Source organism: Scyliorhinus canicula, chromosome 13, assembly GCF_902713615.1.
Source record: "Scyliorhinus canicula chromosome 13, sScyCan1.1, whole genome shotgun sequence".
NCBI classification, from domain to species: domain Eukaryota; kingdom Metazoa; phylum Chordata; class Chondrichthyes; order Carcharhiniformes; family Scyliorhinidae; genus Scyliorhinus; species Scyliorhinus canicula.
The window spans coordinates 30,827,308-30,853,314 of NC_052158.1; the positions used below are offsets into that span (position 1 = coordinate 30,827,308).

Genomic DNA, 26,007 nt, shown 5'->3' on the forward strand with positions numbered 1-26,007 from the left:
AGCTCTTACGCTCTCAGGGATCGGTATGTCCATGTCCTCAGGTGGAGGGCCCCGTGGCCGCTTAGGTTGAGGGCGGACTTCCAGGGGTGGTGCAGCCGGCCTGGAAGGTGTGCAGTGAACCAGGGACTGCAGCTTCTGCGGTGAATGTCGTAGTTGGCATGGCCTAGCCAGTAAGGCTGCTGGTACAGTTGGTGCCAGCGCATTATCGCTGGGCGGTCCAATGTCCATATCAGAATCCGACGCACGGGCTGCACCGTCGCTGGCCAGGTCTGTGGGTGCCACAGGTCCCCTGGTCAACAGGAGGCAGAACGGGCGGGTGGGGTCCTGGTTCCCCAGTGGTCTTTGTGTTCCTCCATGACCATACAGGGGATAGTGTCCGGTCCTGCGTGGGGCCTCCTGGTCACGTGCTGGTGGTTCCTGGTCACATCGTTATAAGTGGTCCAGGAGGGCAGCACGGTGGCTTAGTGGTTAGCACAGCCGCCTCACTGCGCTGAGGTCCCAGGTTCAATCCTGGCTCTGGGTCACTGTCCGTGTGGAGTTTGCACATTCTCCCCGTGTCTGTGTGGGTTTCGCCCCCACAACCCAAAAATGTGCAGAGTAGGTGGATTGGCCACGCTAAAATTGCCCCTTAATATAAAAAATAATTGGGTAATCTAAATTTATAAAAAAAAAAAATAAGTGGTCCAGGTGGCAGTGTGTCTCTGTACCCTGCCGCGTGGAGGGCTATCCCAGGGATCCACATAGCTCCGGTCACGAAGTTCCCCACATAAGCCGCATCACCCGTTGTGAAGGTGCCCACTTGTCAGCGGCAGTTGGAGCCGGTCTCCGAGCGGTGCTGCCACTGACCGGCCCATGCTCCCACATCGGGGAGGATGAGGCTGAGACGCATCCACAGTCATCGCCCCATGAACAATTCTGCCAGTGCCATGCTGGTTGTGGTGTGAGGGTTTCTACAATAACGGAAAAGAAACGGCCAATCGCATTTCCCAAGTCACCAATGTCATCTTTCTCATTGCTCTCTTGAATGATTATACCCCTCGTTTGGCTGGCCCATTGGAGGCTGGGTGGTACGGTCCGTCCGCACGTGTCTGATGCCATTTGTGCCCATTAATGAAGCAAACCCCTGGATTGTAAATGCCACCCCATTGTCGGACACTGGGACCTCGGGCAGCCCCTGCGTGCTACAAATAGCCTTCAGTCTGTCTGTAGTTGCTCATGTGGTCGCTGTGGGGACCCGGTTTACTTCCAGCCACTTCAAGTGGGCGTCCACTACCATAAGGATCGTGGCCCCCTGAAATGGGCCGGCAATGTTGATGTGTACACGAGACCAAGGCTTCAAGGGCCACTCCCAGCGGTGCATCAGGGCGGCCGGTGGGTCCTTCTGGTGTTCCTGGTATGGGGTGCAATTTTGGGCCACCCACTCGCTCTTGGCATCCAGTCTGGGCCACCAAACGTAGTGACGCGCCAATCTTTTCATCTTGGCCACCCCGGGTTGCCTGTTATGGAGGAGCGCCCCCATTTGGGTACGACCACCATGACCCCACAGGAGGACGCCGTCTTCACCCCTAATCTTGGCGGTGTCGGCCCTCAGCCCGTCTGGTATCGCACAATGTCGGGCCCCGTATTGGACCATATGTCAGAGCCTGGGTTGGTCTGTGTCCATTCTCTGATACGAGCTGTCATTACTGGCAACGTGCCCATGAAATGGAGGACGGCTATCAGCTCCACGGCTGGGGAGGGAGCCGGGGGCTTCATGGTTAGGGGCAGGCGGCTTAACGCGTCCGCATGCGAGATTCTTGTGCCCGGGCGATGCAATTCATAGAATCACCTTAAATAACCCCAGTAGAGGCCTGTGGTTGATATATAGAATTTGTAATTCTGTGAACGTCTGCCCATAAACGTACAGGTGGAATTTCGTCACCGTGAACACAACATCCAAGCCTTCCTTTTCTATCTGAGCATACGCTCGGCGTCCGCCAGCGTACGGGACGGAAAAGCTATAGGTCACTCGGAGCCATCGGGCATGCGCTGTTCCAGTACCACACCAATGCCGTGTGGCGAGGTGTCACATGTGAGGAGCAGGGGCTTGTCCAGGTCGAAGTGGATCCGCAATTCCTCTGACCAGAGCCGCTGCTTCACCTTGTGAATAGCCTTCTGGTGTGAGAGGACCCCAGTGCCACTTCTGTCCCTTCTTAAGTAGTTGGTGGAGCGGACTGAGCAGCATGGGTATAAATTTCCCACAATAGTTCATCAGACTGAGGAAAGAGCAGAGCGAGGGATGGGGGTCCGGCGCATCGGCCGCACCTTTTCCTCCGCTGGATGGAGGCCTCTGCTGCCCACCTGGTAGCTGGGAGACGTGACCTCCTGTGTGTGAAAAATGCACTTCTCCCTCCGGAGGCGGATCCCGGTCCGAGCAAACGGCTCGAGGACCTTGGTCAGGTTCTCCACGTCTTCCTGACTAGAGATCCCGGTGATGAGAACATCATCCTGGTAGACAGCCACCCTTGGCAACCCTCAGAAAATGTTCTTCGTAACCCTCTGGAATTTCGGACAAGCTAAGGAGACTTCGAACGGCATTTGCATATGCTCGTACAATCCCCGATGGATATTGATCGTCACATATTTCTGGGAACTTGGCTTGAGCACCAGCTGCAAGTACGTGTGGCTCATGTCCAGCTTAGTGAATGTTTTTCCTCCACTGAGCCGGGCTTGGAGGTCCCAGATCTGAGGGACCGGATAGCGGTCAAGGTGGGATACCCAGTTTATGGTGACTTTATAGTCCCTACAGAGCTGCGCCGACCCGTCCGGCTTCAACACTGGGACTACAGGCGCAGCCCAATCAGCACAGTGGACAGAGCAAAAAGCACCCAGCTGCTCCAAACGGTCTAATTCCAGTCTACCTTGATGCAAAGTGCGTACGGCACACGGCGGGCGCGGAAATATCGGGGCGAGTGTTTCCCTCCACATTGATCATGACCGTAGCTCCGTCAATGGTCCCGAAAACCGAAGGGAACTTGGACAGCACTCCATCCTGTCAACGGCCAATCCAATTGTAGGTGATGCAGCCAATACATCCCAATAGGCTGGCCCGTTGCTGTGGACTACCACCAAAGGTAGGCACGGTGACTGGTCTCCATTTGTCATGGGCACCTGGGAAGTACTCGTCACCTCGCTTCTGGTGGCCGTTGGCCGATGGTATTGGTGACGCCTAATGTTCAGGACCGCCAGGCCCTGGAGCCCACGGTCAGCGCTTTCCTGGGTGAGTGGTATGTTGACGGCTCTGTCAAGGGTCAGAAAATCTCCATAGGCAGCTTCCGCTGCATCACCTGGCCCTGAAATCTGCAAACGAAGCTGTCCCGCAGCTTATCAGCCAGGGCAGCTCCAAACTCACAAAGGGAGCAGCGAATCCCCGTAACTGCACCAAGTATTCACTGGTGGACTCTGCTAGTGTCTCCAATACAATATGGAAATGGTCCCATTGAACCATAACCGGGGGCTGTGGATTTAAATGACGGTCCACTTGGTCAATCAGCATGGTGAATGGCAATCCGTCCGGCCTGTCAGTCAAGTTCCTGATTAGTGCATAAGTCAGTCTGACAATGGCAGTCAGTAAGGTGATGGTCTGTCGCTCGTCACTGGTGATGCCGTTTGTGTGGGAACAATGTTGAAGTGTTTTGACGTACTGGGCCCAACCACCGAGTCGCGTCAAAAGGCTCAAGTTTACCGATATATGCCATGCCTGCCGACTGGAGAGCGGCCTCCCGAGGAAGTTGAAAAGCGATCCGAGTTCGCAGCACTTGCCTCTTGTGGCAGCTCCACTTGATCCTCATCACCAGGGTTGTAGTCAGAGGCAACTACGCCACAAGATGCCAGGCTTACAGGGTACAACTCACGTTTTTCCACACTGGTCACAATAATCACTCCTCTCCACTCCCCGCAGGATCTCCTTCCCCAAATTGCTTCCAGGTTGGGGTTAAATCCTGTGGGGACTTCCTCCAGTTGGGATGAAGCTCTGCCCCCAGGTCACCTGAGTAGCTCACACTGAGGTGTAGGAGGGGGATCTTTCTCTGAGCTCCTGCTGCTTCTGGCTGTAACTCTGCTGGAATACAACATTGACAAATGTGAGGTTATCCATTTTGGCAGGAATAACAGCAAAAGGAATAATTATTTAAATGATAAAATATTAAAACATGCTGTTGTGCAGAGAGACCTGGGTGTACTAGTGCGTGGGTCGCAAAAGTTGGTTTACAAGTGCAACAGGTGATTAAGAAGGAAAATGGAGTTTTGTCCTTCATTGCTAGAGGGATGGAGTTTAAGACTAGGGAGGTTATGCTGCAATTGTATAAAGTGTTAGTGAGGCCACACCTGGAGTATTGTGTTCAGTTTTCATCTCCTTACCTGAGAAAGGACGTACTAGCGCTGGAGGGTGTGCAGAGGAGATTCACTAGGTTAATCCCAGAGCTGAAGGGGTTGGATTACGAGGAGAGGTTGAGTAGACTGGGACTGTACTTGTTGGAATTTAGAAGGATAGAAACATATAAAATTATGAAGGGAATAGATAGGATAGATGCGGGCAGGTTGTTTCCACTGGCGGGTGAAAGCAGAACTAGGGGGCATAGACTCAAAATAAGGGGAAGTACATAGAACATAGAACATAGAACAGTACAGCACAGAACAGGCCCTTCGGCCCTCGATGTTGTGCCGAACAATGATCACCCCACTTAAACCCACGTAACCCGTATACCCGTAACCCAACAATCCCCCCATTAACCTTACACTACGGGCAATTTAGCATGGCCAATCCACCTAACCCGCACATCTTTGGACTGGACAGTAGATTTAGGACTGAGTTTAGGAGGAACGTCTTCACCCAAAGGGTTGTGAATCTATGGAATTCCTTGCCCAGTGAAGCAGTTGAGGCTCCTTCATTAAATGTTTTTAAGATAAAGTTAGATAGTTTTTGAAGAATAAAGGGTTATGGTGTTCGGGCCGGAAAGTGGAGCTGAGTCCACAAAAGATCAGCCATGATCTAATTGAATGGCGGGGCAGGGCCGAGGGGCCAGATGGCCTACTCCTGCTCCTTGTTCTTATGTTCTTATGTTATGTTCTGGACCTGTTGTGTTCTTCTGTATGCTGGCTACCTTTTTCAGACTTTGAAACCTGGACTGTGGTAAGGGTGATTGGTGCTATGACAGGCTGGATGGAGGGCAAGAGGAGCCTGTTGCTTCTGCCAGTTGGTTGCAGGGCAGAGAGAGAAGAGCTTGCAGTTGCCATGCCTGGCACCCGTTATTTTTACCGGCTGCCTTCCTGCTTATCGGCTGGGAGTGGAGCATGGGGCAGATTTTCATTGTCCTGTTGCTGTGCTGAAAGTGGGCCTGATGCTGTGCTGAAAGTGGAGGAGAACGGACTTGCTTTTGCAGTTTTGGGCTGGATGGTATCTGGAGACCGGATGCTCGAACTATGAGAGGAGCAGGTCAGTGGCCCAATTGACTATGTGTGCTGCTTGTACTGATGTTGGTTTTGTTTTACTATTTGGGGGATTGTATGGTGGTTATTGTATTTTTGTTGTGTTTTTTTCTGCCCCGTGGTTTGGTGCTCACCAGTTGTCCCGGTGCTAGTGAGGGGAAGGGGTGTTCTCTCTCCCTCTCCTCAACCGTGCACTACCTGTCCTTTTCCGGTGGAGTGTGCTGCTTGCACATGCCTCTCCACTGACTTGGAGCTGTTGCTGGAGCCTGGGGAGGGTAGGGCAGTGGGAGAGTGCGCTGGCTTTAGTGTTGGTGGCTTTGCCTTGTACTTAGTTGTTTGTTGTGCTTCTTTTGGTTGCTCTCTATTTTGTCTTGTTTCTTTTTGTAAAGGGAGTTCTCGCTCTCTCTTCCACCATGCCCCGTGTCGGTGTATCGTTTTTTGCTGGTCTGCGCTGCTCGTTTGGATGCCTTTCCACCAATGTGGGGCTACCACTGGGGAGGGGTTGGGGGCAGAGGCGGCTGTATGCTGGCTTTGCAGCTGGTGGTTTGTTTGAAGGAACCGATTTGGGTTGAACTGTGCTCCCTCTTGGGAGGGAAGGGGTGTTTATTTTCTCTCTCTCTCGCTTGCACTCCCTCTCGCTCTCACCCACTCTCGTGTTCTCTCTCGCGCTCTCTCTCTCACATCATGCCCTGCATTGGTGTGTTATTTTCCGGTGGTCTCTGCTGCTTTTTGGGCACCTTACTGCCACTGTGGGGCTACACTTGGGGCCGGGGGGTGCGTCTGTACTGGTTTGAGAGCTGGTGGTTTGGGTTTTTTTGCAGTGTCTTGTAAATGATTTTAATATATTCCTGATATTCGTGACAGTTTTTAGTATGCTGCTGACTCTTTTGTATTGCTGAGTTGTCAATAAATTTAAAACATTTGTGATGCGTTTAGTCCGTTGTACTTTATGAAGTAACTCACCAAACACTTTGCTGTCCAAACAAGGGTCTCGTCCAGTAGGATGACAATCTGATACAGAACACGTTATCATGGAGTCTTGCTACACCTCTGGAACTTACACCTCGCACTGACCAATTACATGTCTGTCTTATTACCGTTTCTTTGTTCTTCTGAAGATGGTCGGATGTGCCTTTCTTTGTAGCCGGATCCCAGGTCACATGACCTTGGTCTGGAGACTGCATGATGTACTGCCACCTGCTGGTTGGAGATCTCACACCATCCAACTATGATATTGCCCATATGCATATCACCACAATTTGTAGGAGGGGAAGCATATCCTATACAAGCTTTGTCCCTATTGGGGGTTGTAACACCACCCAACCCCAGCACCCTCAACCCTGTGAACTCTGGCCAAATCTTAAATCTAAAATTCTCATCCTTGCGTCTAACCCCCAACATGTTCTCGCCACACCCTGTCTCTCTCTCTCTCTGGAAGCTGTGCCAACACACAATCCTCCTGGAATTCTGTGCTCCTGTCACATTCCCTACTTCCTGGGCGTAAACGTCTTCAGCTCTGGAAATCTCTCCCTCAGTCTCTCCAGCTCTCGATTTAATTCCCCTCCATTCAGACTCTCCTTATGACTGTGTGGTTGTGATAGTTTTTATTTTCTCTTCCTAACATCTAACCCCCCCCCCCCCCCCCGCCATCCCCATCCCACTCCCCACTTCCTATTTCCTGTGCTCATTTTCCTGGGAACGGCCTTGGGACATTTCCCCCTGTTGAAGGCGCTTTATAAATGCAAGTTGCAGCTTTAGTTGCATTCCAACCGAGGCAGCAAAGCAGCTGACTGCCACCTGGTGTCTGTTTGTGGTATCGGAGGTCCAGATTTCGGACAATGTTGCTATTTTTCTTTCACAAAGCCTTAGTGGCTGCCATTTGCTACATCCGAATCACTCTTTAGGAGCCAGCGGTGTGACATCTTCTTGAACCACTGCAGCCCAGGTGATTAAGGTGAGGTTAATCACAGTCCGTGTAATTCACAGTTATTATATATGATGTACTGTGTCGATGTAAGCTCAGTATACGAGCAGTTGTGCGGCTCTGCCCATAGGGGGAGATGAGGAGTTTGTACTGGGCTCCACCCTTGGCTCTGCCCATGGCTCCTCCCACTAACCGGAAGTATAAAGCTTGGCAGTCGTGAGCCTGCCTGCCAGTTCATCTCGTCGCAGGCAGGCTCTGTTGAAAGACTATTAAAACAACTGTTCACTTCCAACCATGTGTCGTGTGAATTGATGGTCACCTCAGTAAGTACACCCACTGTGCTCTCAGAGGGAGGGATCTGAAGCATCTTAAACCAGAGGCAGTGAACCATCCGCGACGTCATTCCCGCTCACGAAGGTGCGTGACTTGTAGGGGAGCCCTGCCGGCGGTGGTATTTCTATGTGTCTGCTGATGTTGGCGGTGAAGGTCACGGGTTTTGAAGGTATTATTGATGTTTTGGTGAATTGCTGCACTGGTTTAGCACAGGGCTAAATAGCTGGCTTTTAAAGCAGATCAAGGCAGGCCAGCGGCATGGTTCAATTCCTGTACCAGCCTCCCAGAACAGGCGCCGGAATGTGGCGACTAGGGGCTTTTCACAGTAACTTCATTTGAAGCCTACTTGTGACAATAAGCAATTTTCATTTCATTTCATCTTGCAGATGGTACACACTACCGGCATTGGTGGTGGAGAGAGCGAATGTCTGTGGAAGTGGTGCCGATAAAGCAGGGCTGCTTTGTCCTGGATGGTGTGGATCTTCTTGAGTGTTGTTTGGAGCTGCACTCACCCAGGCAAGTGGAAAGTATTCCATCATAGTCCTGCCTTGTGCCTTGCAAATGTTGGACAGGCTTTGGGCAATCAGGGGATGAGTTACTCTCCGCAGAATTCCAAGCCACTGACCTGCTCTTATAGCCGCAGTGTTTAGATGGTTGGTTCAGTCCAGTTTTTGGTCAATGGTAGCCCCCCCCCCACGATATTGACATTGGGGGGATTCAGTGACTGAAATATCTTTCAATCTCAAGGTGAGATGGTTAGACTCTCTATTCTTGGAGATGCTCATTGCTTGGCACGTGTGTGGCATGAATGTGACTCATCACAAAACAATCCAGGGAGATGCTTCTGGTCAGTGGTGATAATGTACAAATAAAACCCACAATAACCTTTCTCAGCTCTTTTACGCTATCACAAAGTCATGATCGATATCTCTATACGGATATATCTATTTTTTTTAAATTTAGAGTACCCAATTCATTTTTTCCAATTAAGGAGCAATTTAGCATGGCCAATCCACCTAACCTGCACGTCTTTGGTTTGTGGGGGTGAAACCCGCACAAACACGGGGAGAATGTGCAACCTCCTTCAGCGACTGATGTGCGAGGACACCCCGGTCTCATTGCACATTGTCCTCTCCTAATTCCCCTCCGCAGCATTCTAGCACAGAGGTTAGCACTGTGGCGTCACAGCGCCAGGGTCCCAGTTGGCTCACAGTCTGTTCGGAGTCCGCACGTTCTCCCTGTGTCTGCATGGGTTTCCTCGGGGTGCTCCAGTTTCCTCCCACTCATCCCGAATGATGTGCTGTTAGGTAATTTGGACATTCTGATACTCCCTCTGTGTTCCCGAACTGGCGCCGGAATGTGGCGACTAGGGGCTTTTCACAGTAACTTCATTGCAATGTAAGCCTACTTGTGACAATAAATATTATTGCTGTTATAATTTATGGCCATTCAGAAAGTAATTTCCTTCCCATCTTTGCTATCAATGAGATGCTGATCGGCAAGGTACTCTTTGATTCTGATGCAAAGAAATAAAGACATATTCGCATTTTTCACCAAGTGAGAATGTCCTGAAGTGTTTTACAACCAACCGAGTATATTTGAGGTGTCGTCGCTGTTATGTGGGGAAACACATCAGCTTTTTTCCACACAGCAAGAACCCAAAAAACAGCAATGTCAGACTGATGAGGCCATCCATCCTCTTTCCCATGTCACATGGGGTCACCACAGCACCAGCTGATCACCTTCACATCAACTTCTGTTTTTGTTCTTTCTGTTGGGCGTGGCAGGTGGTTTTGAAGCCCCCAGTGCCTTTCCTGCCACCCATCCCCTCCACATTCCCATTGGTTGAGGCCAGGTACCAGGAGGCACTGGCTGAGCTGCACCGGTGACTAAGTTCCCGTCATTGCCAACAAGCCCTGCAGTGGAAATAGAACTCGGGGCATCCTGGCTCGGACAATGGCGAGACAATCTTTTTAAAAAATTAGCGATGTTTCTATTGGCCAGAACGCTGGGACAGACTTCCCTTTGCTCTCCAAAACAGTTCTGTGCGAGTTAGCATTGAGGAATTGAACAAACGAATGTGATACACAATGGGATAGTTAGTTAGGATAATGTAGAGGATAGACCAGGGTTTAGGAGCCGGAGAGTAGGGTAATGAGTTTATCAGGGAATGAACAAAGGAACTGAGCAAAGCATGGCTTGGACACAGGGATGGGTAATTGCTCAGATGAGAATGCTGAGTGAAACGGGGCCCTCCCCAAGGGCTGAAGAATGCGAAGTGAGCCCAGGGCTGAGGAATGTGAAATGAGCCAATCAGGATATATGGCCAGGTCAAGAAGTGTATAGGGATGACCTATGGGAATCTTGCATTCATTACTATTGCCTTATTTGGTCATATGTTTGTGAAACGATGCAACTTGTATGTATGTGCACAGAAGTGTTTTGTTCCTTTGTTCACTCGCTGTTGAAGATCCAGGAGACACAGATTGTGTCCTGTGCTTTTAATTGAGTGAGTCACCCCAACTAGCTGGTTAAACTAAACAATAATTGATACCTGCAAATCCGTCTCAAATCTTATTGAGACCAGACTGACAGCAAAAGAATCAGGATTGTCAGTATCATTGCTTCAAACACCTTCCCCATCCACCAACGAGGGGAAAATGGCGCTCACATCCCGTCCAATAGATTCACGCACAAAATTTATTTATTTAATTCATGTGGGTGTCACTGTCAGTGCCAGCGTTTGTTGCCCACCCCAAAGGTATCGTGTGAAGGTGGTGCTGAGACATTCGTCTGACCAATATGGATTTTTTTTGGGTCGCATTTTGGTACAACTGCCAGGCTTTCTGGGCCTTTCTAGAATCAATCTCATCGCTTGTGAGTCTGGGGTCATTCTATGCCAAGACCAGGTAAGGATTCCAGCCCCCTCCACTCCCTACAGGACATTAGTCAATCAGTTGGGTCTTTACCTCAACCAATGGCCATCATTACCAAGTCATATACTCCAGTTGACAATGTAGGATTTGAGCTCACGTCCCCAGGGCTTTTACCCGGGCCTTTGGATTACCAGTGCACTGAGAGTACCACTGTTCCACCAGCATTCCCCCCCCCCCCCCCCCCCCCTGTCCTCATATCACTGTTTGATACACTTGTTACAAAACGTGATGAATTGCAAACCATGTCTGGGGCTTGTAGTGACCTGTGGCTGTGTTTGGCGGGAAAGCACGTGACTCCTTCTGGCTTATCTGAAAACTCAGTGCCAAAGTAAACCGCCTTCAGATGGGTCCGATTCCCCATTTGGCAAGACCTTGTTGCATATTAACCAAGGGGAGAGGTTTGTTCGGATGTTCCTGGGATTTAGTGTTGCAGAGGTTCCTGCACAGAGTTGGCATGCTCCACGGTGCTGTTTGCAGATGTGTTCATCGGCCCACGCACTTTTTATTTCACATTACAATTCAACTCAGAATGCGGGTGGGGGAGATGATATTTTCTGCAGCAGTGCAACAATGCCCTTGATTTCAAAAATGTATATCTCTATTTTTAAATTCCTCCACGGCCGTGATCCCTCCCTATTTCTCCAACCTCCTCCAGCTCCACAGCCCTCCCAAGGCATCGCTCCTCCTCCGATTCTTGCCTCTTGAGCCAACGCAGTTTTATTTCCTCCAGCATTGGTGGCGATGCCTACCGCTGACTGAGCTCCTTCCCTACACGTCTCCGCCTCCCTTCCACCCCCCCCCCCCCTCTCTACTCCTTAAAGATTGCATAGAATCTCAGAATAAGAGGAGTGGGGTTTCTTCTCTCAGAGAGTAGTGAATCAGTGGAATTCTTCACCGCAGAGGACAGCAGAGGCTGGATCAATAATTATGTTCAAGTCTGAGATAGAGCAGATTTACATGATGTTAGCCCGATAGTGCTCCTGTGGACTTATGTTTATAGAGCGCTCTGGCACTTTTTGGCTGTATAAACACAAGATGTTGCTGCTGTTTGTTCCTGGTGAAGCTTCGAAAGGTTTCCCAGCTGGTCAATGCTGCTCTTATGGAGATTAAAATTAGGCCTCTCCCTCCCCCGTGAGTTTTACTTAATAGCAATGGCTTTTGTGCCCAAAATACCCAGTCTGAACAATTTTGCAGATGAGGTGAGATCCAACATCTCCTGGATATTAACCTCCAGTTAATGAGTAACTGGCCGTCAATATTGACCTTGCAAAGCCCAGTCTGTTTGTGGGCTCACTTCCATCTTTAATACCGTTAGGACTGGACGTTTACCCGACCATGGAACCACTGGTGATATTGTTCGTTGCCTGTTTGTTTCTGCCTATGGCTGAGCAAAAAACCTTGTGAGTATCCGCTTTAATTACTCGAGCTAAGCGAAGCCTCTGTTGTAATAACGTCCGCCGGTCTCCGTTTTCGCAGGGTGCACACAATCTACAAAAACAGCAAGGCAAATGCGAAGGGTTTTCTGACAACAATTTGGGTCATGGCCTCACACTCATGGAGCCATTTATCTAACATTTTTAACACCATCATTTCGGAAAGAAAGCGACACGCAGGCCAGGATTCATCGGCCGCGCCCACCCACCGATCCATGGACCCATCCATCCATGGTGATCTTTTATTAAAAATATTGTTATTCTCCTCCTTTTTCACATTTGCTCCCACATGTACACCCAACATCAAACAATAATCAGTAACGAATGCAATATCAATCCCCATATCAATAACAACGATCCCATCCTCCCACCAAACCCCCAAACATTAGTCTGCATGTCAACATAAACAAATGACAAAAAGGAATCAAGAATCACCCATAGTCACCATTAACACAAACAGTTCCTCTCGCCCAACCCTCCCAGCCCCCCCCCCCCCAATGTTCGATGTAACCCAATTCTCGAAAGTGCATAATGAATAATGCGCATGAATTGTAGAACCCTCCACCCTGCCCCTCAGTCATCCATGGCAATCTTGCGGCAGACGTGGTTGATGTATCCAGCCTTCAGTTTCCTCACTGCCGAAGCCCTCAGTCAGAGGAAAATGGATTGTATTGACAGAGAATTACCTGGAATGTACAGCAGCGGACAGTTTGTCCGGCCTGGCTGGAATACTCTGGTCGTTTGTGCTCCACATGAGTCTCCACTAGCTCTTCTTCAGCTCACTGTCAGCGTATCCCCTCCATTCCTTTTTTCCTTCAGGCATTTGTGCCACTTCCCCTTAAATGAGTAATGAATCCCACTGTCTCGATGAACGAGTTTTGAACTGAATCACAGGATCTTACAGCACAGATTGAGGGCATTTGGCCCTTCATATCTGCATTGTCTTTCCATATGAGTAATTCACTCTGTGTCATTCTCCCTGTGACCCTGTACATTGGTCCCTTTCAATTGACAACCTAATTTGTTTTCAAATGCCTCACCTGCCCTCACCTAGACTCTCTATCAGTGAATTCTAGACCTTAACCACTCAGTCGCAATTCCTTATTAAATTTATTGGTGGAACTCCTGTACTCGGGCCCTTCTGGCAAGTGACCATATCTTCTCTGTGGATACCTTATCAAACCATTTCATAATCTTAAAGACGTCACCCCAATCCCCATTCCCCTTATCCACCCCATCCTACAGCATCCCCACCTCTATCCTTCTATTTTCTAGAGAGAAGTACTTCCAGGAATTCAATTTTCTCAACAGCTATAGATTTCCAGTTTTGGACTCGTCCTTGTGAATATTATTTTGCATCTTCATTCAGTGTATCTCTCTGTACTTTTTGTAACATGGAAGCCAATTGACTCTTGGGGCCATGCTGAGGGGTCGAATACTGTAACAAACTCCAGTTCACTTGTTCTCATGTTACTGTGATATTGGAGGTGCTTCCTTCGAATGTGGCAAGAAAAGAATCATAGAACATAGAACATAGAACAGTTCAGCACAGAACAGGCCCTTCGGCCCTCAATGTTGTGCCGAGCAATGATCACCCTACTCAAACCCACGTATCCACCCTATACCCGTAACCCAACAACCCCCCCTTAACCTTACTTTTAAGGACACTACGGGCAATTTATCATGGCCAATCCACCTAACCCGCACATCTTTGGACTGTGGGAGGAAAACGGAGCACCGGAGGAAACCCATGCACACACGGGGAGGACGTGCAGACTCCGCACAGACAGTGACCCAGCCAGGAATCGAACCTGGGACCCTGGAGCTGTGAAGCATTTATGCTAACCACCATGCTACCGTGCTGCCTGATCGCTCATCGCTATTTTGAAGATGAGCGGGCAAATCCTCCCAGGCATCCAGGCCAGCATTCCAACCAATTACAAAAACACAGATTGTTCGGTCCTTACCACATTGCCATTGGTGGGATCTTGCTGTGCACAAATTGGCTTTCAAACTGGTGGTGGTACTGTCACCGGACTAATAATCCTGACTAAGGGTTCAAACCTCACCACGGCAGATGGCAAAATCTGAATTCAATAAAAGCCTGGAATTAAAAGTTTCATGATGACCATGAAACAATTGTTGTAAAAACCTATCTGGTTCACATTCCTGCCCTTTAGGAATGGAAATCTGCCTCTCTGGCCTACATGTGACTCCACATCCAAAGCAATTTGGTTGACACTTAAATGCCTCTCTGAATTGGACAGTCAAACCACTCAGTCCATGGACAATTAGGGATGAGACACTAAATTCTGACCCAACCAGCAATGCCCAGTCTCATGAATGAATTAAGAACAACATTTCCTGTATTGTAACAGTGATAGTGTACTCAGCCAGTGGATTACTCTTTTTTCGTTACCTTGGGTATGTAACTTCATTTTCACGATATTGGTGGAACGAAAAAGTGTAGGGAATGTGGAGGATATATTAAAGTGCGTTGGAAGCAAATTCAGTAGTAACTTTCAGAAAGGAATGGGGTATATACTGAAAAGAAGCATTTATTCCAAAGCTATGGCATCGGCAGGTTGAGCTGAAAGACCTCTTCCTATGCCATATGATTCAATGGTTTTGCGACATGAGGGGTGACATGTCCACCTGAAACAACCAATTGTGGCTGGGTTTAGTTTCTCACTCATTTGCTTCCTTCAGGAAAGGCGATCAGGTGGGTCAGACAGTGGAACACATTTGCAGGTGGGTGGAGATGAAACTGCAATCTGTCACGTACATTGAAGCGCGTGCTTTTTGAAGAACATGCCACTTATGTTTCCTCAGATACTTGATCACCGCTCCCAATGTTGTTCACGTGGGCATGGATGAGACCATCGCTGTTCAAGTGTTTGAGGCCCACACAAGTGTTTTCATCACTGTCTACATGAAGGAACCAAGGGTGTGGGGACAGAATATAATATCCCAAAAATATCGAGTCGAACTGAACCAGACGAACAACTTCACCCAAGTAATCCTTGCACAGGTAAACTCAGTTGTTGAGGGCTTTGGCCAGAATCACAGAGGGTCAGGAGGAGGCCAGTTCAGCCTCTTGAACTTGCTTCACCATTGAATTAGTCCCGCAGCTGATCTGTGTCTTAAACTCCACCTACTAGTCTTCATCCCATAATCTTCAACAACCCATCCTAAAAAACCTATCCAAGTTCACTTCTGAAATTTCCGAATGACTTTCAGCCTCAACAGCATTTTGCGAGTGAGAGTTCGAGATTTCTGTTAACCTTTTATGTGAAGGAGTTTGTCCTCACGTCACCCATGGTGGCCTAGCTTTCATTTTCAAATTGTTTTCTCCAGTTTCTCCGGCCTAGAGGGAGAATCTTTCAATCATTTAAAACATCTCAATCAGTTCACCCCTTGCGCTTCATATTCAAAGAGCTACAAGCTTAGACTATGCATCTATCCCTCACAACCCTGTTTGCTGTAAAATTCCTCGTGGACTCTGGTTTTTAACAATTAAGCACACAACTTTCAGAACTAGTTAACTAAAACAAATTGTGAGCTTTATGAGACAAAAGCTAGCCTTGGTGCTACATTACATAGTCAATGCCTCTCAGTTTCTCTTCTACCATCATCATCGTTCTGTCTGCCTGACAGAATGAATTACCAACTCTGTCCTTACACCATTTGTTCGTATTTCTGCTGAATGCTGCACAATCTGTACATCCAACGTTCCAGAGAGTATTGGTTCGAATTTCATCTTCGAAGATGCATGCTATTGACTCAGCCACATGGTACGTGCCATAGGTAATTTCAAATTTACACACCTGGGTGGGAATCCCACAGGATCAGATTAATACACCTCTGGTCTTAATCTTTAATGTAGAATGAAGATGGTCAAGTGGTCACAGAGAAGTCCGGTAAGAGAGTTCAACGAAAAGGTTTATCTTGTCAAAGTAAACTATTTACAAGCACAATCCAAGTCCCAGCCGGGACTGCTCTGAACAGCACGTCTCCTATCTGGGCCGGCTTTTATGTCCCAAATCTCATATCCTCCTGATGGGTCTCCGCCCCTCATACGGAGAGCTCATTCTCCGCACCCCACGCCGGGTGGGAGAATCGCGGGAGGGCCGTGCGAATCACGCTATGCTGCCCTGGCACCCGCCACAATTCTCCCACCCCCCCAAAATGGCGTGTCGTGTTTTGCGATAGGCCGCTCGGAGAATCGCCGCTCGCCGTTTCTCATGGCAACCGGCGATTCTCCGGCCCAGATGGGCTGAGCGGCCTGCCAAACCCGACCGGTTGACACCGGCGCCAATCACACCTGGTTGCTGCCGGCGTGAACAGCATGCGACCGCTATGTGTGGGGCCTGTGGGGGGTGGAGGGAGGATCGAGCACCACGGGCATGCTCAGGAGATGTCTGGCCCGCAATTGGCTCCCACCGATCATCGGGCCGGCGTCTCTAAAAGACGCACTCTTTTCCCTCCGCCGCCTCGCAAGATCAAGCCGCCATGTCTTGCAGGGCAGCGGAGGGGAAGACGGCCACCACGCATGCGCGGGTTGGCGCCGGCTAACCTGCGCATGTGCGGCTGATGTCACTTAGGCACCGCCGGCCACGTCATTCCCGGCGTGCCGCTTTGACGCAAGCGTCAAAGCCGGGCGCTTGGAATTCACGTGTCGGCGCTCCTAGCCCCCCCGGGGTGGTTGGGGGGGGTGGTAGGGGGGAAGAATAGGGGCGAAGAGCGGCCTCCGACGCCGGAGTGAAACACTCCGGGTTTCACTCTGGCATTGGTTGTTTGTCTCCCTTTGGGAGATTTGCACCCCATATTCCACGAGGTTCACAGGGAGATTAATCGGTTCTTACCCGTGGGTCTCGTGGGGCTTCCAACAGTGGGTAAAGGCCAGTATTGCACCCAATCATGTCAATTTATGGGTATTAAGACCCAGGAAGCCAGCGGTAAGAGCAATGCAGATTATAATCTTGATCACATAAAGTCTGCTCACAGCAGTGAACTGTTTACATAGCACACTCCCGTTGGGACAGCCAACATTTCAGTCCCTGTCTGGGCCGGCCTTCATACTCGACTCTTATAAGACCCAGCTCGGTGGGTCTCCACCCACTACCAATCATGGTATCCCCATGGGCCTGATGGGGGTTATTACAATGGGCTAGCTGCTGAGGTTAAAATTGCCCCCGATGGGGCTGAATGTTGGGCATTATGGGTAACAGGCCACAAATGCGAAACCACCTATTTTACCCAAGTCATTTCGCACCCACATTTGCACAATTGGCATTCATCAAAAAATTCCGTTTACAACCGTTAACACTCATTTACCATTTCACCAAGTGACAGAATTAAACAACAGATCTGTTCACCAAATATCTGATCGACTGGTGCCATTTAGGATTCACCTGAATTGAAGGTATTTTCTGGATACTGGTAATGGCCCTGTGAGACCACTGATTTCATTGCTATGAGCCGGAAGGGATATTGTGTTAACAGAATCAAACCTCCCATGGACAGAATGTGAGAAATGGAATGAATATGTAGCTGCTCATTGCGATCAAGTATAATTGCCTGCTGCTCGGTTTCTGAAAGAATGGGCCACTTTATCTTTCCTTGGTAGATTTGCCCTCGGCATTATAAGAAATACAGACGCTTCACGCTTATTCTATTAATGCACCATTTGCCGCTTTACTGAGGCATTCGGGGCCCAAAGAATTTCTTCCCTATTTGTCTTCAACACACTCTCTCCCTCCTCCTTCAAGGTGGATTCTAAACCTCTTTATATCTCTGCATGAGGCTCCTCTTTCTTATGCTCAGTGCCATTTTTATTCTGTGGAAGAAATGCACCATGTTGTTTTGAACAGCTGTATTGTCACCTGAGGGCCTATAGTTTCGGTAGTGACGTGTGAAACTTTAATTCTGCAGGTACTCCCAGAAAAGACAAAGCATTTGAACTTTGCTGGTACAGCCCAGTATGCAGTGCTTGTGGCTGAATTCCCATCCGAAGTCCATGTTCAGCAAGTGATCCGCCTCTCATCAAGACCCTATTTCATTTACATCGTGACTGATAAGCCGATTTATCAACCCGGTGAAATTGGTAAATAATTGGACCACACCGAAGATTCAATTGTCTTTCTTTGTTTTCTTTGCACAGGGTCACAACACTCATATATAAGGGCTAGGACTACTTCTGGGTCAATTTATTGTCTGTGAGCATATTAAAATCCGAGTGTGCGGAGGGCGGGCTGAGGGTGGAGGTGTCCTGGGGCCAGCCAATGTGGCCACTAACAGGTCCAGGCAGTGGACTGTCAATGGGGCTGCCCAACCCACTTGTCTGCCACTGTGCCACGGCTACATTCACAGCTGAGTGGCCTTGGGGAGGAAGCACGCTGAGTCCACTGCTTCAGGCCTTTCATGACCGGTGGGCATGACAGGGGCTGGGGAGGTGGGGGGGGGGGGGGGGGGGGGGGGGGGGGGGGGGGGAAGGTGCTTCGCCAACCCCTGGGAATGACATTTTGGTTCAATCAGTTAGATTTTCTTTTCATGTCCTATTTTAGTTACAGTGTCCCACCAGCGGCTGTTAATCATGTCAATTTTATTTGATTTATTAATTATTGCTTTTATTTAAAGAAGGGCCTGTACTGTGCTGTTCTATGTTCTAATATAGACAAATTAAATTGTCTTTCACTGATAGAGTGCAGCAAAATTAATGACCCAACATTTTACAAAATACTGCTCACTATTATGCGGCAGAGTTCACTTTAGAATATATGGCAAAAGTAACTGAGGAGAGAGGAAGATAATTTTTATACACAGTGAATTATTGTCATCAGGAATGCACTACCAGAAAGGACAGTGGAAGAAGATCCAAGAGTAATTCCGTTTCCAAAAGATATAGCCGACGTACTTGAAGGGAACATTGTTTCCAGGGCTGTGGGAAAAGAGTGGATGAGCTTCTCAGCTCAAGCGAAGTTAGGGATGGGTACATCGCAAGCATGCATCCAGAAAGGACATATTTCACTCACCTCCATTCACAGCACTGTGGTAATGAGTAGCTGACCTGCTTTATTGATGTTGATCAGGTAACAAATGGCAGGGAGAGTACCTCTGCTGTTCCAATGCAGGGAATCTTTGACGTGCACCTGAGAGGGTGCCTTGAGAAAGACAGCAGTGATGTGCCAGCTGAGGTCATGTGCTGAAGTGTGCGCCATGCCACCAGAACCCACAGTCTTCTGACCCAGGGGTGGGGCTGGCACCCTTAAGACAGCAATGTTTTCAGAAGAGGCACTGAACAAATGTTAAGATCACCCTGGGGGGGAGGGGGGGGGGGGGGGAAGGGGGGAAGGCTGGGGGGGGGGGGGGGGGCTTTGTTTCTAGATTGGATCGCAAGATTTCAAAAGTGCAGCCATTGATTTAAACAATTTAATTCAAGAGTCATAATCCTAGAAAATTATTATTATCTATTTCAGTACAATACAAAATCTTTACTCTTGACCAAGGAATGAATCCCATAAATTCTATTCTTACAGTGGAGGTATTGGTAAGTGATTGTTCTTTACTAATGATCATTTTATTATATAGTTCCACACTTTACCCATTCACTATATGCATATATATATTTACAAGTATGTATAGTTTTTGTGAAGGATAGCCTTCCTGACAACAAATGCCCAACAAACATGTCCATCATACCTCTAGTCCAAATGAGTGAATATTCATTTATTGATATATGGTCATGGAGAATTGCTTCCCCGTCTAATCTTAGTGATGTAGTGATGTCTCAATCCTGGCATCAATAAATCCTCTCATAGAATTTTACAGCACAACGAGAGGCCCTCCAGCCCATCATGTCTGTGCTGGCCTTTAAGACAACACCATCAACAGTGCAATACTTCCTCGGCATCCAACAGGAGCGTCAATAATGATTGTTCCGCCCAACGCCAAGGGTAGTTCTTGAACCCACCACCTTCTGAATCAAAAAGCAAGCATGCTACCTCCAGATTCACTGTTGACACACACACCCTCTCCATGGATCTGTTTGAGAATGTCCAAACACTTAAACCAGGTTCTCGTGAGAGGGGTTTTTTTTAATAGCAAAGGTAGACCTGCATCGAGGTTGAACTAAACTCACCAACCAAACATCCCTCCCTGGAATTACTACTGAGTTTTGTCAATGCTTTAGTACCTCAGGCCTGGTTCTGGGATCCTCCCACAAGGATTGGAGAGTGGCCTGCAGTTTGCATGTTTAGGAGCTCGAGAGATCTGTTTGGATCCCATTGGAACAGATGAAATTAACAATAACATTTTGGATTGTAATGACTAACGTTGTTTAATATCGACCCCCCGCCCCCCCCCCCCCCCCCCCCAACGACCACGCACCCCCCCCCTTTCAACCATCCACACCTCAAATTAGATTTTTCCCTTTTGTTTGATTTGGTGATCTTCCCACAACTCCTGAAAGAGGTGCTATTACGTAATTAGACACGCTGATTCTCCCACTGTGTACCCAAACAGGCGCCGGAATGTGGCGACTAGGGCCTTTTCACGGTAACTTCATTGCAGTGTTTATGTAAGCCTACTTGTGACAATAAAGATTATTATTATTGATCATTGTATTTATTGAACTTCAATTACCTTTTCTTCCAGAATTCCAAGGGCAAAGTCATAGGAAGTGTGGGTGACCGGCATGACTCCAAACTAGTGCAGAGTGGTAAAATCACCACGAGTCCTGAAATGTAAGTCTCAATTTGTCTTTTCTTTTTCATGATGTCACTCCATACATGTGTATAGCTTGGCAATTCTGTTCTCTTATCTCACCTTCCGAAATCACTGACGCCTATTTGCTCCTTACCAGGTAGAGCCCAACCAGCAACCAAGCTCTTCCAATCTGTTCAGCATTGATTTTCTTTCTCCCTAAGGAAATGGAGGAGTTGAAGTGGAGCAGATCACAGCACAGGACATCACGTAGTTTGCAAATATGTAAAATATGAGAGAATTATGTCCATTTCTGGGCAACACACTTTCGTGAAAGCATTAAAGTGTTGCAGAAAAATATTCACAAGAACGCATCTCGAGATGAAGAACTTCAATTATGTCAAGATTGCAGCCACGAGGAGCATTATTTTGGAGGAGAGAAGGTTGAGAAGAAATTAGACAATGATTTTCAATGTCATGAGGTGGTATGCTCACAGGACATAGGGAGAACCTGTTTCCATTAGCGTAGAGGTCGAGAAGTAGTGGGCATCATGTTAAAGATGCAAAGGCAAGGTGAGCACAATCTCAGATGGTTGGGGACTGGAGGACAGGAAGGAAATGGGGAGTGGTGGGGCGGGGGTGAGACTAATGGAGAGAAAGCTTTCAAGTAATAATGGAAGATGGAAGCTTTTGTCTATCAGTGATGAGAGTAGGAGTGAAGTGATAAAGGAGACTATGCAGCGAGTTGTTAGAATTTGAGATGCGTGGCCGACAGTGTTGTGGAGGCAGATTCAGTTGTGACTTCCAGAAGAGACGGATCATTAAAAAAAGAGGAACATTGGCTGGGCTATGGGACGGGTGTGGGGAGGCAAGGGCCCATTTTCAGGGACCTGGCAGATGGGAGGCAGGGGAGTGGCACAAGAAACATTGCTCTTGCAGAGAAAGGGCACATACATGATGGGAGTGAATGGCCTAGTGGCCTAGCCTGGTGAGCTTGACGGCCCTAAAAGGATTTTTGTAACAGTTCCAATGATGGACATAGCCACTAGAACAGGGGTGGGCAAACTACGGCCCGCGGGCCGCATGCGGCCCGCCAAAGGTATTTCTGCGGCCCACCAAGTCATTAAAAAAAAAAAGAAATTTCTAAAAAAAAATTTTTTTAAAAAATTTTTTTTTTAAAGGTTAATGGGTGGGGGGGGCTGTTGGATTACTTACTGGCATAGGGTGGATACGTTGACTTGAGTAGGGTGATCATTGCTTGGCACAACGTCGAGGGCCAAAGGGCCTGTTCTGTGCTGTACTGTTCTATGTTCTATATGAGGCGCCCAGAATCATAACCGGGTGAAGTAATTATTTTACTTAATATACTATGCGGCCCTTTGTGAATTGTGAATTTCTGAATGCGGCCCTTGCACGGAAAAGTTTGCCCACCCCTGCACTAGAACATAGAACATGCAGTGCAGAAGGAGGTCATTTGGCTCATCAACTCTGCACTGACACACTTAAGCCCTCACTTCCACCCTATCCCCTTAACCCAATAACCCCTCCAAACCTTTTTGTACACTAAGGGAAATTTAGCATGGCCAATCCACCTAACCTGCATGAGGAAACCGGAGCATCTGGAGAAAACGTTCTCCTCATATCTGCATGGGTTTTCTCCAGATGTCCATCATTGGAACTGTTACAAAAATCCTTTTAGGGCCATCAAGCTCACCAGGCTAAATCGCTGGCTTTTAAAGCAGACCAAGCAGGCCAGCAGCACGGTTCGATTCCCGTACCAGCCTCCCCGGACAGGCGCCGGAATGTGGTGTGCCCTACATTAACAGGAAAGAGTTTCACGCCCTAAACATCCAGCTTGTGTGCGACCACAACATGAAGATCACTCACTTGTGTGCACGCTTCCCAGGGAGTGTGCATGACAGTTACATTCTGGGGCATCCTTCGAGGACCAGGATGGCTGGTGGGCTCGTGGGGGAATAAAGAGTACCCACAGAGAACCTGGCTAATGACGCCAGTACAGAGGCTGGCGACCGATGTGGAGATCCAATACAACAAGGCTCATGTGGTCATCTGGGCTGTCATTGATTGGTGCATCGGACTCCTCAAGATGCGGTTCCAATGCCTCGATTGCTCTGGTGATGCACAGCAGTACACACCCCAGAAGGTCGCCTGCTTCATGGTGGCCTGCTGTGCCCTCCACATAACCTGGCATAGCTGCGGGGTGATGTGCTGGAGCTGGAAGGGAGGAACCTGTGGCCACTTCTGAGGACGAGGACAACGAGGTGCCGGACCAGGAGAGGCTGGAGGACAAGCCCGGGGCAGACCCATTGGACCAGCAGGAAGATGGTGGACAGGTGGCACCAGCGACGATCCGGCCAGGGTGGCCTCATCCTCACCTGCTCACATAGGGTGTGTCCTCGTCTCTCATCCCTGTCCCCCCCATCCCATTCCCCGCAAGGTGAGCTGGGTGTCCTTGTACACCAGTCGCTGAAGATAAGCCTGCAGATTCAGCAGGCAGTAAAGAAGGCAAATGGTATGTTGGCCTTCATAGCGAGAGGATTCAACTACAGGAACAGTCAAGTCTTGCTGCAATTATACTGGGCTTTGGACTCCTTATCTGAGAAAGGATGTTCTTGCTCTAGAGGGAGTGCAGCGAAGATTTACCGGGCTGATTCCTGGGATGGCCTGACTGAAGTATGAGGAGGGATTGTATTCACTGGAGTTCAGAAGGATGAGGGGGAATCTCATAGAAACCTATGAAATTCTAACAGGATTAGACAGGGTAGACGCAGGAAGGATGTTCCCGATGGTGGGCTTGTCCAGAATCCGGAGTCACAGTCTGAGGATACAGGGTAGACAATTTAGGACAGAGATGAGGAGACATTTTGACACTCCGGGTGTTTGGCCTGTGGAATTCATTACAATAAGAAGTAGTTGAAGCCAAAACGTTTGTGGCTGCATTCTCCACGGGTGTGATCCTCCGTTTCGCTGGCAGCGCACTCGCGCCTGCGGATTGCCCGACGGCGTAGGGGTACCCAGGATGGTAAACCCCATTGGCCGGCTGCCAGGATGAAGGATCCCGCTGCTGGCGGGGGCGCAACGCACCAGAAAAACGGATGCGGTGGTACAGAGAATCCCGCCCTGTATGTTTCCAAGAAGCAGTTAGATGTAGCATTAGGGCTGAAGGGGATCAAAGGATATGGGGGAAAGGGGGCTTGGCGACTGAGTTGAATGATGAGCCATCACTATCATGAATGATGGAGCAGGCTCGAAGGGCTGAATGGCCTCCTCCTGCTACTATTCTCTATATTTCTATGTTTCTATGAGTGTCGCTGACATCCCCCTCTGAATCTCACGGCCGCACCCTGCCGACTGCATCAGCTCCGGGAAAACCTGGTCCACAGGCTCAGCATCAGGCTGGGACCCAGTTGGGTCCTGGGATCCACCAGACCTCCAACTGCTGTCTAGCTTGGGCGTTCCTGCCTCCACCTGATGTACAGCAGTAGCTGTGTGGTGCTCACCACATTGTGCCCCAGATGCCTGTCCACTACTGTTGCCGACCAACGTGAGTCTCTCTGCACTGGTGGAGGGTGGGGATGACAGCTGTGCAACGAACACAGTGGTCTCCTCGGAGCTCCCTTCTGAGGTGTGCTCATGGGAGGCAGGGTTGGCACCTTCGGATGGTTATCCCATGGAAGAATGACGTGATCAGTGGTGGGGGGGGGGGGGGGGGGCGTATGGGTCAGTCTGTATGTCATTAACAACTCATGTCTGACAGGTTGTCTGGGTATGGGCCGGTGGATCCTCACATCTGCACCGTGTGCCAAGCTCTAAGTCGGCGACAGATCTGCCCTCGGTCACCCATGTGACCTCCAGGGCCTGTCCCTCGTAGGGAGTGAGGACTCTGATGTCCGACACCCCTCCGCTCCGGGCCCTCTCCCATTGGTCGTGGGCCTGGTTCTCCTGTGGGGACACAGAGGGGACATCGTGAGCCACAAGCTTTGTTCATTGCGGGGGTGGAGGTGGGGGAGGGGGAATGGGGCATATGGGGAGGATGCGGACATCGGGGTATGGGGAGCAGGCGGGGAGTATAGGGCTGTTCTCGGGATGAGCAGTATGAGAGATAGGTTTTATGGGGAAGATGGGAGAATGGGTAGTATGAGGGGGTGGGGATTATGGGAGTATGTTTGGAGGGGTTCGGGGATGGGAAGTATGGGGAGTATTGGGAGTTGGGGCATATGGTGGGGTGGGGAGTATGGGAGTATGTTTGGAGGGGTTCAGGAGATGGGAAGTATGGGGTATTGGGAGTTGGGGCATATGGCGGGGGTGGGGAGTATGGAGCCAACTTTTCACAGCGCTCTATTCAGCCCCAGTGATCCACGTTCCTCCCCCTCCCCCACCCCCACAACAGTGTAAATCTCATCCCAGATCCAGTTCTCTAGCTTTGACAAAGAGTCATTCAGACTGGAAACAGACTGTTCTCTCTTCTCAGGTGCTGTCAGACCTACTGAGATCATCCAGCATGGCGGCACAGTGGTTAGCACTGCTGTCTGTCAGTACCAGGGTTCGGGTTTGATTCTGGCCTTGGGTGAATGTGTGGAGTTTGCACTTTCTTCTCGTGTCTGCGTGGGTTTCCTCCAGCTGCTCCTGTTTCCTCCCACAGTCCAAGTGGATTGGCCATGCTAAAATTGCCCCTTATTTTGTCCAAAGGTTTGCTTGGGTTATTGAGACAGGGCAGGGGGGTGGGGGAGAGTTTGCCTTGTTCGGCTGCTCCTTCAGAGAGTCGACGCAGGCTCGATGGGCCAGGTGGCCTCCTTCTTTACTGTCGAGATTCTATGGTTCTTTTCTACAGTTCTTTTTTCATTTCAGATTCCAGCATCGGTAGCAATTTGCTGTTAAATTATGGTAGTTAACCCAGAGGCCTAGCCTAATGATTCAGAGATATCAAGTTCAAATTTCATGCCGACAGCGGGGCAAGTTAAATTCACCTAATTCAATTAATCTGGAATGAAAAGCGTGTCTTCATAGTGGCGACCATGAAACGACCGAGTGTTGTAAAAACCTATCTGGTTCACTAGTGTATCTTTAAGGGAGGAAATTTGCTGTCCTTACCTGGTCTGGCTGCCATAAAACTTTGGGCTCCACAGCAATGTGTTCGACTCTTAACAGTCTGATGAATGGCTGAGCTACCCACCCACTTGGGTCCAAATTA

General features: G+C 49.2%; 1 protein-coding gene across 6 annotated transcripts in view; it reads left to right on the plus strand.

Annotated features, from left to right (window-relative positions):
* Positions 1 to 11,933: 11,933 nt before the first annotated feature.
* LOC119976368 (complement C3-like) overlaps positions 11,934 to 26,007 on the plus strand; it is an 80,955-nt gene continuing 66,881 nt past the window's right edge. For 5 of the 6 annotated variants that reach the window (XR_005462914.1, XR_005462915.1, XR_005462917.1 and 2 more), the window contains exons 1-5: positions 11,934 to 12,059; positions 14,925 to 15,123; positions 18,027 to 18,198; positions 19,571 to 19,641; positions 20,748 to 20,836. Coding sequence is in view for 2 of the 6 variants with exons in the window: in XM_038816856.1 (XP_038672784.1) it covers positions 11,995 to 12,059; positions 14,925 to 15,123; positions 18,027 to 18,198; positions 19,571 to 19,641; positions 20,748 to 20,836 (596 nt within the window). In the remaining 4 variants the exon portion in view is untranslated. The remainder of the gene's footprint in view (positions 12,060 to 14,924; positions 15,124 to 18,026; positions 18,199 to 19,570; positions 19,642 to 20,747; positions 20,837 to 26,007) is intronic. The other variant, XM_038816857.1, reaches the window with a different exon arrangement.